This window comes from Schistocerca nitens, chromosome 4 (genome assembly GCF_023898315.1).
Source record: "Schistocerca nitens isolate TAMUIC-IGC-003100 chromosome 4, iqSchNite1.1, whole genome shotgun sequence".
Taxonomy (NCBI): Eukaryota; Metazoa; Arthropoda; class Insecta; order Orthoptera; family Acrididae; genus Schistocerca; species Schistocerca nitens.
This window is the reverse complement of record NC_064617.1, coordinates 884,783,090-884,798,733: the sequence shown is the minus strand read 5'-3', so window position 1 is coordinate 884,798,733 and position 15,644 is coordinate 884,783,090. Positions and strand designations below refer to the sequence as shown.

The 15,644-nt window shown below is 47.7% G+C and overlaps 1 protein-coding gene across 3 annotated transcripts in view; it reads left to right on the top strand.

Moving 5' to 3' along the window:
* The window catches only part of LOC126253411 (3-phosphoinositide-dependent protein kinase 1-like), a 426,440-nt gene that overhangs the window by 362,677 nt on the left and 48,119 nt on the right, over positions 1-15,644 (top strand). Inside the window, exon 1 of one of the 3 annotated variants that reach the window (XR_007545953.1) lies at positions 6,411-6,669. The exons of 1 other annotated variant lie outside the window; for it this stretch is intronic. Coding sequence is in view for 1 of the 2 variants with exons in the window: in XM_049954719.1 (XP_049810676.1) it covers positions 6,571-6,669 (99 nt within the window). In the remaining variant the exon portion in view is untranslated. Of the gene's footprint in view, positions 1-6,410; positions 6,670-15,644 lie in introns of those variants that run through there. One more of the 3 variants, XM_049954719.1, reaches the window with a different exon arrangement.

The following is a 15,644-nucleotide window of genomic DNA, read 5'->3' as shown; positions in this document are numbered from 1 at the left end:
TTTCTTAATGTACTCCTGCTATGTGCTAAGGATCCCACACCGCGCAGCAGTACTCCAAAACAGGACGGACAAACGTAGTGTAGGCAGTCTATTTAATAGATCTGTTGCGTCGTCTGACTGTTTTCTGCCAATAAAACGCATTCTTTGGTTATCCTTCCCTACAACATTTTGTATGTGTTATTTCTAATTTAAGTTGTTCGCAATTGTAATTCCTAGGCATTTAGTTGAATTTACGGCCTTGACATTAGACTGATTTATCGTGTAATCCAAGTTTAACATATTCCTTTTAGCACTGATGTAGATGACCTCATACTTTTCGTTACTTAGGGCCAATTGCCAATTTTTGCACCATATAGATACATTTTCTAAATCGTTTAGCAATTTATTTTGACCTTCTGATGAGTTTACTAGACGATAACGACAGCATTATCTGTAAACAACCTAAGACCGCTGCCCAGCTTGTCTCCTAAATCGTTTATATAGACAAGGAACAGCAGAGGGCCTGTAATACTACCTTGGGGAACGCCAGATATCACCTCTGTTTTACTCGATGACTTTACATCAGTTACTACGAACTGTTGTTACATCTCTGACAGGAAATCACGAATCCAGTCACATAATTTTGAGGATACTCCATAAACACGCAATTTCACTATAAGCCACTTGCGTGGTCAAGTGTCGAAAGCCTCATGGAAATCTAGAAATACAGAATCAATTTGAAATTCCTTTTCAGTAGCACTCAACACTTCGTTTCTGTACAGAGCTATTTATGTTTCACAAAAGCAATGTTTTATAAATTCTTCTTGACTGTGTGTCAATAGACCCCTCTCTTCGAAGTATACATAATATTCCGACACGAAATTTGTTCCAAAAACCTTCTGCATGTCGATGTTAATGATATGGGCCTGTAATTTAACGGATTACTCATACTACCGTTCTTGAATATTGGTGTTAACCTGTGCAACTTTCCAGTTTTTGGGTACGAATCTTTCGTCGAGCGAACGGTTGTGTATGATTATTAAGTATAGAGCTATTGCATCAGCATACTCTGTAAGAAACGTAATTGGTATACAGTCTGGGCCTGAAAACTTGCATTTATTAAGTGATTTAAGTTGTTTCACTACTCCGAGAATTTCTACTTCAAAGTTAATCATGTTGGCATGTGTTCTTGATTCGAATTCTGGAATATTTCCTTCGTCTTCTTTGGTGAAGGAATTTCAGAAGGTTACTTTTAGTAACTCTGCTTTGGCAGCAATGTCGTTGATAGTATTTCCACTGCTGACGCGCAGAGAAGGCATTGATTGTCTTGCCGCTAGCAACTTTACGTACGACCAGAATCTCTTTGGATTTTCTGCTAGGTTTCGAGACAAAAGTTGCGTTGTGGAAACAATTATAAGCATATAGCATTGATGTCCGCGCTAAATTTCGAGCTCCTGTAAAAGATCGCCAATCTTCGAGATTTTTCGTTAGTTTAAATTTTTCATGTTTGTTTCGTTGTTTCTGCAACAGTGTTCCTCTCCGTTTTGTGTACCAAGGACGATCAGCTCCGTCCTTTGTTAATTTATGTGGTATAAACCTCTCAGTTGTCAATACTATTTCTTTGTATTCAAACCACTTCTGGTCTACACTTAACATTGTTAATTTTGAAGCACTGGAGATTCTCTCTCAGTAAGGCATCAAGTGAATTTTTATCTGTCTTTTTTGAATAGGTATCATTTTCGTTTATTTTTGGAGGAGGCTTTGCAAATTGTCGCAAGCTTGTTTGGCTGTAGCTAGAGTGTAACAGTGTGTTGACTATTAACTGGCCGACACTCGGAGAAAGATGCCCTACATCTAGCGAGAACTGCTTTGGAAAACTGCAACACTCCCTCTTTCAGGACAGAAACCGTGAATATTCTTCAACCCACTACGTACTCTGTAAAGATCCTTCAGACGAAATAGGCGAATAGCACCTGGTGCAGCGACGTACAAGCAGTCACTCCTGCCTCGTTCTCGGTCCGTGACATCAAATCCTGGATGAAGGGACGTTGAAAAGTACCCTCTGCCACGTTCTTTAGTGATTCACACAGTACTGATGTAGAACGCGGCCGCTTTGATGTTTCGAACGACAGTATGAAATTCTAATAAGGTCGAGAACCGTACCAGCTATTTGGATGCGACGCATAAATCCAACTGCAGTATCTTAGCCTCCATATGCGGTCTGCATCTGTCTTTAAGAAGAACAATGTAGTCAGGATCAAATGATTTCCACCTGCCACTGGTGTAGTGGTTTGCCTGAACGTCTGTGTAAACGTGCGTTTGTTATGAACAGCGGACGTCCATCGCATAGTGCGATAGTGGGAGAGGATAAATATACAGGGTGGTCCATTGATAGTGACCGGGCCAAATATCTCACGAAATAAGCATCAAACGAAAAAACTACAAAGAACGAAACTTGTCTAGCTTGAAGGGGGAAACCAGATGGCGCTATGGTTAGCCCGCTAGATGGCTCCGCCATAGGTCAAACGGATATCAACTGCGTTTTTTAAAAATAGTAACCCCCATTTTTTATTACACATTCATGTAGTACGTAAAGAAATATGAATGTTTCAGTTGGACTACTTTTTTCGATTTGTGATAGATGGCGCTGTAATAGTCACAAACGTATAAGTACGTGGTATCACCAGAGCGGACGGTATTTGCTTCGTGATACATTACCCGTGTTAAAATGGACCGTTTACCAATTGCGTAAAAGGTCGATATCTTGTTGATGTATGGCTATTGTGATCAAAATGCCCAACGGGCGTATGCTATGTATGCTGCTCGGTATCCTGGACATCAGTCATCCAAGTGTCCGGACCGTTCGCCGGATAGTTACGTTATTTAAGGAAGCAGGAAGTGTTCAGCCACATGTGAAGCGTCAACCACGACCTGCAACAAATGATGATGCCCAAGTAGGTGTTTTAGCTGCTGTCGTGGCTAATCCGCACATCAGTAGCAGATACACTCCTGGAAATTGAAATAAGAACACCGTGAATTCATTGTCCCAGGAAGGGGAAACTTTATTGACACATTCCTGGGGTCAGATACATCACATGATCACACTGACAGAACCACAGGCACATAGACACAGGCAACAGAGCATGCACAATGTCGGCACTAGTACAGTATATATCCACCTTTCGCAGCAATGCAGGCTGCTATTCTCCCATGGAGACGATCGTAGAGATGCTGGATGTAGTCCTGTGGAACGGCCTGCCATGCCATTTCCACCTGGCGCCTCAGTTGGACCAGCGTTCGTGCTGGACGTGCAGACCGCGTGAGACGACGCTTCATCCAGTCCCAAACATGCTCAATGGGGGACAGATCCGGAGATCTTGCTGGCCAGGGTAGTTGACTTACACCTTCTAGAGCACGTTGGGTGGCACGGGATACATGCGGACGTGCATTGTCCTGTTGGAACAGCAAGTTCCCTTGCCGGTCTAGGAATGGTAGAACGATGGGTTCGATGACGGTTTGGATGTACCGTGCACTATTCAGTGTCCCCTCGACGATCACCAGTGGTGTACGGCCAGTGTAGGAGATCGCTCCCCACACCATGATGCCGGGTGTTGGCCCTGTGTGCCTCGGTCGTATGCAGTCCTGATTGTGGCGCTCACCTGCACGGCGCCAAACACGCATACGACCATCATTGGCACCAAGGCAGAAGCGACTCTCATCGCTGAAGACGACACGTCTCCATTCGTCCCTCCATTCACGCCTGTCGCGACACCACTGGAGGCGGGCTGCACGATGTTGGGGCGTGAGCGGAAGACGGCCTAATGGTGTGCGGGACCGTAGCCCAGCTTCATGGAGACGGTTGCGAATGGTCCTCGCCGATACCCCAGGAGCAACAGTGTCCCTAATTTGCTGGGAAGTGGCGGTGCGGTCCCCTACGGCACTGCGTAGGATCCTACGGTCTTGGCGTGCATCCGTGCGTCGCTGCGGTCCGGTCCCAGGTCGACGGGCACGTGCACCTTCCGCCGACCACTGGCGACAACATCGATGTACTGTGGAGACCTTACGCCCCACGTGTTGAGCAATTCGGCGGTACGTCCACCCGGCCTCCCGCATGCCCACTATACGCCCTCGCTCAAAGTCCGTCAACTGCACATACGGTTCACGTCCACGCTGTCGCGGCATGCTACCAGTGTTAAAGACTGCGATGGAGCTCCGTATGCCACGGCAAACTGGCTGACACTGACGGCGGCGGTGCACAAATGCTGCGCAGCTAGCGCCATTCGACGGCCAACACCGCGGTTCCTGGTGTGTCCGCTGTGCCGTGCGGGTGATCATTGCTTGTACAGCCCTCTCGCAGTGTCCGGAGCAAGTATGGTGGGTCTGACACACCGGTGTCAATGTGTTCTTTTTTCCATTTCCAGGAGTGTAGATTGCGCGAGAATCGGGAATCTCCAAAACGTCGGTGTTGAGAGTGTTACATCAACATCGATTGCACCCGTACCACTTGATATCCGTTTGACCTATGGCAGCGCCATCTAGCGGGCTTAACGAAAGCTCAATCTGGTTTGCCCCCTTCAAGCTAGACGAGCTTCGTTCTTTGTAGTTTTTTCGTTTGACGCTTATTTCGTGAGATATCTGGCCCGGTCACGATCAATGGACTACACTGTATATATTTTTATTTTATTTTGCCACGTAAAGAAACCTTTAATTGAAAAAGGTCTTTAGAGTTTAAGTTATACGACGTCAGAGCTGTTACGAGACTGGACGTTAATTCTGGTTTTACAGCGTTGGGGAGCGCGTACTGGAAAACATAGGTGTACTTCGTACAGGTATCATCCGCCTGAGTCGCCTGCATTGTGTTTGGGAAGGGCGCACCGGGGTTCGAACCGTGCTGCTCTGTATTCGAATTCAGAGAGACTAAAGTTTTTCTGCTGATGTGTGTGGCACGGATGCACAGCAAACGATTTTTATGAATCCTCTGGTTACAATATTTGTAGCTTATTCTTCAACGATTATCGTTAGCTAATAAATATTTTGTTTCTTTGGTAGGAACGTCGGCAAACGAACGTGAACTGAGGAGAATGTTGTCTAAAATATTTTCTTCCATGTCGGAATGGGCTGAAGATAACTCGTGGCTTAAAACTCAGAGAAACCTTACCATTGCAGACATATAAGAAAGAAAACCTACTTGCCACCAAGATTTTTTCTTCAGAGTTTCACGCAAAGACCTCTAAATAATTAACGTTACCATGCACGACAATCCATTACAATATTTGTAAGTTGAAGCAACTAGTACCCAGCCTCATTATATGATTACATGTAGATATCAAACTGTATTTGAAATTGCAGTAGGAAATAGTTCGGGTAATGGATTGTGGTAGGACTAATTTTGGCGAAACTGGGGAAATTAGGTTGAGAAATGAGGCTCTGAAAGTAGTAGAGGAGTTTAGCTGTGTCGGCACTGTATGGAAGTGAAATGTGCACGGCAAAGAGTAGAGACATGAAGAGAATAAAGTTGTCGAAACGTCATGTTTCAGAACATTGATAAAGAGAGGACGTATAGAGTGAAGAGGTTATCGATTGAATCGAAAAGAAGAGATATTGTGATATAACGTGACCTTTTGTTGCAGCAGACATCCTGACGCGACTCGTGGTAGTTACTGAGGTGTTGCATGTGGTGGTAATTGATACGTTGTTGCCGGTAAATGTTACGTGAGAGTGTATGTTCTATGGGAATATCACTCGCCTTGTGCAAAAACGTATGTTGTTGAGAAATGTATTACCTACGAAGAGTGTCTATAATTACTTCTGCAAACGTAGCTCTGTAGAGCACAAAAATTGTAAGAATTGACGGACTACTGTCATGCCGATTCTCTGTTGATATAAATAGTGCTCAAAGACGTCAAGTTTCTACATATGCAACACACAGGCCGCAAACTGGATGTTATCACACAACTATAAATTTTCAGACATTACTCAGCCCCATCGCGTGATTAATGAAAAGAACTCTGTTTCATCATTTTCCTATCTTTTCTGTTTATTTAGTAATGTTATTCCCTTGAGTTTCAGAATACAAATTCGCTCTCCCCCGCAATCAAAAACTTCGTGAAATCCGAAAGGGAAGGCAGTTAACTGCAGCACGGAGTGAGCTATTTCCGTACGCCATGTTTGCGGAACGGTTCGGGAAAGTGTTTATATCGGGGACCGGTGCCGCGATAACGTAACGGGCGCAAGCATCCGCTGCTGCCATTGAGGGCGCGCCCGGGCTAGACTGCGGCCTTCTGTAGGTAGGTCGCGTCGCGTACTCGCCGTACTACCGCTCGGTCGTAGCGGACCGCGGGGAGGGGGCGCGTCCGGACGTCGCGATTGGCCGCGGCAGCGCGCGGGGGGGGGAGCGCGTCACTGGCGGGGAGCTGGCGGCCCGCGGTGCGCGCCACGCGCAGTCTCGCGTTGGCAGCAGGCGAGAGCGGACAGCGACTCGTGGGGGTGAGAGGTTCGCGTCTGGCTCGCCGCTGCTCCGCTGTGACTGGAGTGGTCTGTACGCTACGTTATTGTGCACCGCGCTAGCCTAGCCGTCATCGGGACACCACCATGAGTCCGGACGGGAGGACGCGCACCAAGCACCAGCCCAGGGGGATAGTGTCGGCCATCACGAGGTTCCTTAAGATCGGCACCATGGCCAAGAGGAAGGTAAGTTGTCCTGAAGTTTGTTATCGTTGTTTCGAGAGCTTTATTTGCTTTCATCGAGTAGTTTTCAGCGTGCAAAAATAGCTGTACATGGCAAGCTCCAGGACGTATTGACGCGAGACTATGGGTCTGTGCACTGGAACTTCATTTCCGTCCTGTGTAGGAAAACAGCGTTACTTCAGAATGGGGAACAGTTATGTTTTTACTTAAAGTGCCACATAAAATCAGGGGAGACGAAAGTAAAATCTGTAGCTTTTGTTTGCCTGATGTTGGTAAACATCGGAGTCAAGTACCAGTGTTGCCTCACAGTCTCTCTTTATAAAGTTTTATTCATGTTTTCACTTTCCTGTAGAGTGATCATTAATTCGGGTTTTCGTGAGCGGTCTCTACAGAGTTCCGGTAGCCGATCACGCAGAGCCTACATGGGCGGCGGCGTTGTTTACCTCGGATTTCGCTTACGCGAGTCGCGTGCGTTTCGCAACGCAGCAGCCTGGCGCGGCAGCCGTTGGCGGCTCACTGGTCCGTAGGGTGCGTTGGCTGGGAGGGCGACCGCCCGACCTCTGGCGCAGGCGGGTGCTTCAGTGCGTGCGTGGGGCCGCCACGCACGACCGTGTGTGCGTGCGCGCGGGCGTTGCTCCCACCGGAAGCAGCCGACGCGTGTCTGGCTGTGCCGTGACCGACTTTGGCCCCTCTGTTGTTATTCCTGGCTGCGCGGCGAGGGCACGCTCGCTACCACATGGAGATCCGGCGTGCGTCGGTTTGGCGTCCTGTCCGGAGTTTTCATAGAACGCTGTCTGTTTGTCATCGTCAAGGTAACCTGACGCTCCGGGATGCATTTGTACGCTTTAATTCAATAGGCATTTCAAGACGTAGGTGTCAGTCCGAATACTGTATGTAGGCGAGTTTAGTGAAAACTTATTGCATTCAGCTTTGAGTAGTGATGTAAAAAAGAGCATTTCGTAATCGCCATGACTAAGATGTCAAATATTCAGGACTGCGAAAGTTTTTGTTTGCGGCGTTCTTGTTTCTAATGCTTCAGCCTTCTTAAGAAGCCGAATACATCAGGTGACAGTGGAAAGAATGGTTTTCAGAGGGAACGTAACTGACCTTGCGTTTTGTGTAAATGATTTTTTAAAATGAATTCGTTAGGTTTATGTTACTGGTAAGTGCGTCACTATGAACCTTCATATCGAAAAAGGTGAAGAGTCAAAACAGAACTGCAGTATCACAAAGTTCATAACATTTTGAGCAGTAGTTGCTTGGCAGTGTAATGTAGCAGTAGTATGTCGTCTGGCAGATGACAAATTATTAAATTCACTTATTTTTGTGTTGCTGGTTTTGTGTGGAAATAAAAAAAGCTTACCACTTCTTTTGCCGATCGGTAGAATATGGTGAAAAGATCTATAAAAAGCACGACTGGGTAACAACTAGCATACATTAAATTGTCCAAAATACGATACGGCATCGTAGGTGCTGTTTCGTTGGACTTGTCCTCAGTTGTCGAAGATTCCTTGAGCGAGTCGCCGATGTACTGTGTATTTGGCTCGGGTGGGTCACGCAGCATATTCTCTCGTTTTCTTGGAGATTTGAACGTGGTGTTTTAGATTACCCCACCGCATCTAGTCTTTTCGCGGTAGAGTTCTGCATTTGGACGTTGCATTAAGTTACGCGTGGTTAACGTACCACTGTGGTGCCACTTACCGAGTGCGATGGAAGTCGTGAACTGGTCACCACTGGTGCACGGAACTGGGTCGTGTCGTGCCTGCAGTTTGTACGGCACAGCCGTTTGCACAATCTGCGTGCCATTCCGTGCCGGAGAGTCCTTCCGTTGCACAACTGCAGCCGCGTTACGGGCTGGCGGTGGCGAAACGCCGCGCGTGTCGGCCGGGGTTGGTGAACGCCGTGGCACGGCCGGCCGTGTTTTGCCGAGCCGAAGAGATTGTGGGCCGCCTTATCTGACGTGAACAGCCGCGACGTGACGTGACGTGTCGCGTCCGCAGAGAAGCGCGCCGGCTCGTCCGACCCACAGCTGCAGTCTCTTTAAGGACTTGGGGGTCCGCCGAGGGTATCTACTGTGTGGCGGCCGGTTGTTCTGCGGGAAGTCGCAACCGTGCTACCGAAGTGCGTAACGCGCAAGTAATAACACCGCGCTTCGTTTTTAAACCTTAGTGTTACGTTGAGTCTGATAATTACAGAAAACCTGGGAGTTTCCTAGGGAAGGCAATCGGCGTTCTGTTTCCCGAGGTCAGAGTTCTTACGAACAGACACTTTCAGGCCAAGGCAGTGCTCACGTCTGTTGCGTGTAGTTATGGTCGGACAGATGGACTGTTGTCGCCTCTTGGTAACGACCAGTCGCCGCCACAATCGCCGTCGCGGATGCCGGCCGATGTTCGTGCGGAAGTCTAGAGCTCATTGTGGCGGTACTTCCGCGTCGCTACGCCACCTGATGGCCGGCACTGCCGGCTGTCTGGTGCTGGACTCGAGCAGTGCCGTTCCGTTATCACGCTGGCGGTTGGGAATTTGACATCTGAGGCAGCTGTCCCCACTAAACAGCGTTGGTCTATATAGCAAACGCTGCCAGACGCGCAGTACTGCTGTTGGCTGTGGCTCTGCGTTGGTGGTAGCCTGGCTGAGCCCAACAGGTTATCGGGTAATGAGCGACAGGTCGTACCCGACAAGGTGACACTAAACGGGAGCAGGTCTGTTGTCACAGTGCGATTACTACGCACAGCTGAGGATTGTTGCCCTAGGGGCGCTGTAAGCACTCTGTGAAGCGCATTACCTCACTAAGGCCACCTGGTATTTGTTTACTAACAGCTGCTTACTCAGTTGCAGGTGAATCATCATCCAGTTCTATCACCTAATGATGTGGCCTCTTTGAGTCGGCGTGTAACAAAGCATCCCAGTAAGATCTTCCATTTCTTCCGATCCTGAACTTCCTGTTGCCAATTCAATCTCACTGTTTTCTTTTATCTCTGTACCGTATGTCTGGCGGTCTTTCTCTAGGTCTTTTTGGTAAATTGGGCTTCCGTCTAGGACTTGTTTAGACCATCTATCATCTTTTGTTCGCGCAACATGACCAGTCCACTGCCATTTCAATGTATTCACTCTTTCCGTTATGTCGGTGACCTTCGTTGTTCGTCTTATTTCAACTGCTCTCTTCCTGCCTTTCTCCGTGTAGCCCAACATCGATCTTTCCATTCCTGTTTGGGCTATTGTTAGGTTCCTAACAATCATTTAATGTCCATGTTTCACAGCAACAAGTTATTACTGGCAATATAAGTGGATTTCTTCAGCTCAACCGACATTTTAGATTTCAAAATTGAAGAGTGCCAGACCAATTTAATTCGTCGTAATATTTCTGGTTTTAAATCTCCATTCATGTTTATCTGTTAACCCAGATAGATGTATTCTGTGACTCTTCATAGTTGTGTACTTCCAACCGATATCCTTCCCTAAGGTGTTTATTCATTAATCATTATCTTGGTTTTATCTATGTTCATTTTTAGTCCAGCTTCATAGCACACTAGTACTTGAAGTTCTATGTCATTTGCAAATAGGACAATATCATCCGCAAACCTCAAGTTGTTCAGTCTTTTTCCGATAACATGTATTGCGTTCCCTAACCAATTCCGTTTAGACATGGCTTTTTCTAAGACTGCTGAGAATAGTTTGGGAGATACAGAATCACCTTGCTTTACACCGTTTGCAATGGGAAATCCATCAGTATCTTACGCAACGCTCACAAAGGCTGTGGAGGTTTTGTAACTCATTGTTTATTTAGAGCCGCAAATATACGTGTAGCTTGGTGACTGATCGAATCAAAGGCCTCTTCAAAGTCTTTAAAAACAAGGCAGGGGTAGATGTTACTCATTTGTTCTACTAATTATTTCCCGCAGCGTGAAGATATGGTCAACAGTGCTAAATCCTGATCGGAAACCACCTTGCTCAATGGGTTGTCTGGTCGAGTGTAGTGCTCAATCTGGTAGTCAAGATTCTAGTGAAAACTTTGTACACTATGGAGAGTGAGTTGATAGGGCTATAGTTCCTTATATCTTTGGTACTACCTTTTTTGTGTGTTGGAATTATTTTGGCTTTATTCCAGTCTCTTGGTAATGTTCACGGTGCAAACAACCTGAAAACACCTTAGATAAATGCTTCATGGATCATCTATCAGCTTTAGAAAATCGACTGGGAGGTCATCACTGCCTGGTCCCTTTTTTTCGTATTTTCTATTGCATGTTTGACTTCTGATAGGAGTAACTCTGGAATTTGGGAGACAGAAGTACCCAATTCGTCTAGGATCAAGGTATCATCATTGATTTTACTGTATATGTTAGTATAGAAATTTCAAATATATTCAAGTATTTTTTCCTTCTCTGTAATTCGATCTTGATTTGTGCCTAATGCTATTAGCTAATTCCTTCCAATCGTAAGCATTCGCTTGGCTTTAAGAATAGATTTATTCCCAAGACTTCATACTTCTTGATGTCTTCTTTCATGCTCTTTCTCAGAGCTTTGCACAGCTCTGCGTATTCTATCTTATCTTTGTATCAACTTTCATTCTTCTCTTGTCCATCAAATCTGTTGTTTTATTTGTACGTGATGTACGATGAGAGAAAACGGCAACTAAAAAGCTCAGAAAATATGCCGCAAACAGCGACAGATTTTTTAAAACCGTGCCATAACACACAGTAAAAATGTAATGTCTTACTGTGTTTGTATAACTACGCTATTTTCTGCATGTTTTTAGATTTAAAGAACCCACTGATGATAGCAATATTTGTTGCCAAAACTAGTTCGGGAATAAATAAGCAAGTAACGAAGTGTTTTGCATGAAGGCGGACTCACAATTCCCGTATTGTATGTCAGTCAGAGCTTGTTGTGGGCTGACAACAGCCATCTGGAACTCGCAGTTCCTAACGGGCAGCGGAGGGACGGTAAAGCCATCCAATCGGCTAATGAAGCTTATTGAAATAGTGTTAGTCATATGCGTATAGGGTGTCTGCTGCAGGAAGCAGCCTTAACATTTTAGTATGACGCGGCGGCTGTGGTCATTTCTGTACGTGGCAGTGCGCATTTGATTATGTATTAGGCTGGTTAGGAGAGCCCACGTCAGGACCTATTGTTGGGCAGGCGAGCAATTTTCGCATATGGTAGCGTTTAACACTGCTAAACGTTGCAGACTACTGAGAGTTGCCAATCAAGTTGGGTTAAAGATCGCTGCGGCAGTGAAGTCGTTTGCATAGTAGCGGGGACGTGGCACGGAGCTGCAGCCAGTGAATGATGGGGGAGAGAGCTGAGTTGCTGGCTGCCTTTTGTGGACAGACAGAGCCAGTGAGCCAGACACAGACGGGCCGGGGGGGGGGGGGGGGGGCTGAGTCACGGCCGAGGAATGCCGCGGCCGCCGACACAGGAAGTGCCGTAGCCGCCCACGCTTCCTGCCCTGCCCTGCCCTCTGCCGGCTCTCCAGCGCACTACTGCTGCTCCCAGCCGGCCCAAACCGCGGTGGCGCGCTGTTTTGGGGCCCTGCTTCTCAGTCGTAGTCCTCCCCCCACCCCCCACTGTAACGGCACTGGGGTTTCTTGAGGACTAAATATAACAGATTGGGTACGGATGTGGACAGTGGCTTGTTTACCAACTGCCACAGCGTAGTCTCCAGAAACGTTGTATATCAACTTCATGTAGTCAGGTACAACGGTTGTGGGAAGAGCTGCGGGTGTATGTCACTTTGTGATTCGATGAACGAAACCGTCGAAGATTTCACGTTTCATTTCCTTGTTTAATGTGTTTGTACACGGTCGTCTGTAGCAGTCGGTGACAGATACGTAACAGTTGCACTGGGCTTGGCAGGCGCAACTCGACAAATCCAATAACGCGATTTTATATACGTCTGCGGTAACGCCTCTGTGTTCTCGCAGCTCTGTGCAACACTTATCCTATTGGCCTGCAGCGGTTTCCGCTTCACAGATGAAAGCTGGCAACAGAAGTGCCAGGTGTTGGCGCAGTTTTTCGCCGACTACTGCAGCTGGTGTTTGCGAGCGTGGTACTGAAGTTCGGGGTTCGTTTGTTTATAGGAAACCGAAAAAGCCTATTTTCCGTGTAAAACTGTGGAAGCCCACAGAAACGTTGTGGAAGGTACTTTTTTTTTTCAAATACACAACGTAGAATTATGTACTCAAAACCGCTCACATGTAGGATTTTTTGTACAGAAAATTTCGGGGGGGGGGGGGGATGCATTTTTACAGGATGCGTTATTATGAGGAAGAGTTGGATCAATAACGATACTACTTTGTCAAGAGTGAGATAGGTGTCACATTTCTCATTCGTGCTGTAACTTCCATGTTGAGAAGAATTTAAGAATGACATAATAGTATCACGTTATTGCCAAAGTTACTGGGGATTACAATCGCCGGTAACGTATCGGTGTAGCTGTGTGTTGGGAGAGTCCCACACGTTCAAACACGTGGGCCTTGACTCGGAACGGGCGCGGTCCTCTACTTGTTTGGTTGGGCTCACGGCTGGGGCTGCCCCCTGCAACGCGGCGTGTTTTCCGTTCAGTCTCACAGGACAATAGGCGGCGGCCACCATAGGGGCGCAGGTAGCCACCATTGTGTGTGCGCTCTGCAACGGGGCCGCGCGAGTAAACAACCACCTCGCCGCAGCACGCGTTGCTCCGTGACGGGCAGCAGACCACTCGTAATCTGGAAAACACTGCCGTGGAGCACAAGTTCGAATTTTCGGGCTGCAAGGTCAATTTTCAAAATGCTCATTACTTAGTCATAAAAACGAAGTGTGTATATGTTGGTACTGAGTGGTCGCTTTCGCTTAAATAGCGATACTGCGGCTAATATGAACACGGAGAGGTAGCTCCGTTGGCTAGTTTGCCGTTTGTTAGGTCAGAGGATGTCGCCCGCAGCTCGTGGTCTATTGGCTAGCGTGGTCACCTCTGGGTCGTGGGGTCCAGTGTTCGATTCCCGGGCGGGTTGGGGATTTTCTCCGCCCGCTGACTGGGTATTTGTGTTGTCCTTATCTCACCATCATTCGGGAAGTGGCGAGATTGGAAATGGAAAGATTCGTAACTTTTACGGGTGCTGATGACAATGATGACAGAGGATCTCTCAGCGCACTTACCAGCCATCGATCACTGAGTGCGACCCCCCCCCCCCTCCCCCCCTCCCCACACTCACACACTGTGGTGTTTCACAAGCTGCGACGTGGTCGCGAACCGTACGGTGATACAGAAAGGGTAGAATAAATTCATTTCCGTCTATAATCTCAAACTTGTTCTGTTCTCAGACTACCGGTTTCGGTCAGGAATGACCATCTTCAGATCTGTTTTAAAAATATGTCTTAATAGAACGTTTGTGGCGTCGTCCAAAGATAAACGCAGAATCAGCTCAGCATCGCCACACACAAATGGAATATACTATATACGAGTCCACAATCAGATTTTCACTCTGCAGCGGAGTGTGCGCTGATATGAAACTTCCTGGCAGATTAAAACTCTGTGCCGGACAGACTCGAACTAGGGACCTTTGCCTTTCTCGGGCACGAGCTCAATCGACTGACATACCCAAGCACGACTCCCGATCCGTCCCCACAGCTTCAATTCTGCCAATACCTCGGCTCTTACCTTGCAAACTTCACAGTTTTAATATGCTAGGAAGTTTCATATCGGCGCACACTCCGCTGCAGAGTGAAAATCTCATTCTCGAAACGTCCCCCCAAACTGTGGCCAAGCCATGTCTCGGCCATATCCATTCTTCCAGAAGCCCTAGTTCTGTAAGGTTTGGAGGAGAGCTTCTGTGAAATTTGGAAGGTAGAAGACGAGGTGCTGGCAGAATTGAAGTTGAGGAGACGGGTCGTGAATCGTGGTTGGGTAGCTCAGTCGGTAGAGCACTTGGCCGCGAAAGACAAAGCTCCCGAGCTCGAGTCTCGGTCCCGCACACAGTTTTCATCTGCCAGGAAGTTTCATATACTACTCATTTTGTTAACGGCGCCGCTGTTCAAAACAAAGAGTAGCCCTGTTTACCAAATGACTATAGTATATACGATATTTCATTTATGTGACGATACCGAGCTGATTCCCCCCCCCCCCCCCTTCTGCTCCGTTGCATAAGGACATGAAAACACATGTGAAGATAGTCATTCCTAACCGAAACCGGTAGTCTGAGGACTTAACAACTTCTTCGCGTGGCCGTTCTCCGCAGCAGGCACGGAAATATTTGTGTTTTAAATAAAATCGCCATCTCTTGCTGCAGCCGGCCGGGGTAGCCGAGCGGTTCTAGGTGCTACAGTCTGGAAGCGCTTGACCGCTACGGTCGCAGGTTCGAATCCTGCCTCGGGCATGGATGTGTGTGATGTCCTTAGGTTAGTTAGGTTTAAGTAGTTCTAAGTTCTAGGGGACTGATAACCTCAGAAGTCCCATAGTGCTCAGAGCCATTTGAACCATCTTGCTGCACTGAGATTTGTTCTGCGTGTTGTGCTGCGGTCAGACGCGTAACTAGCCCGTGGCGCCAGCACGGCCGCAGGCACCACGGATGAGTATTTCGCCGCAGCAGAGCGCTGCGCGTCCCGCTGGCGGTGTACCGACGTGGCGGCGGGCTTGCCCCAGTTGCGGCCGGCCTTGGAAGGCCGCGCAGCGCCCTGCCGGGTTGAACGCTCCGGCCAGCTCCAGCCCGCTCTGTCCACGCCGGCCGCAAGGACGCCCCCCCACGACACGAGCCCCGCTGTCGTGCTTCAGCACATTCCTCACCTCGTCCTGTGCAACCGCGTAAAAAATAAAAAAATCACCCGATCGACGGTCCACATCGGCATTACTGCCGTGTACGCTGCTACTAGCTGCCGTCGCTGGTTTTCGGACGTATACGCTTGATTTCTCGCTTGCATGGAGAAATGGCGCCTGCTAGCACATCGTTTCTGTTTTCCTTCTTTACCGTGGTAGTTCTGGTCTAATTTTTTGTTGTTATGCAGCG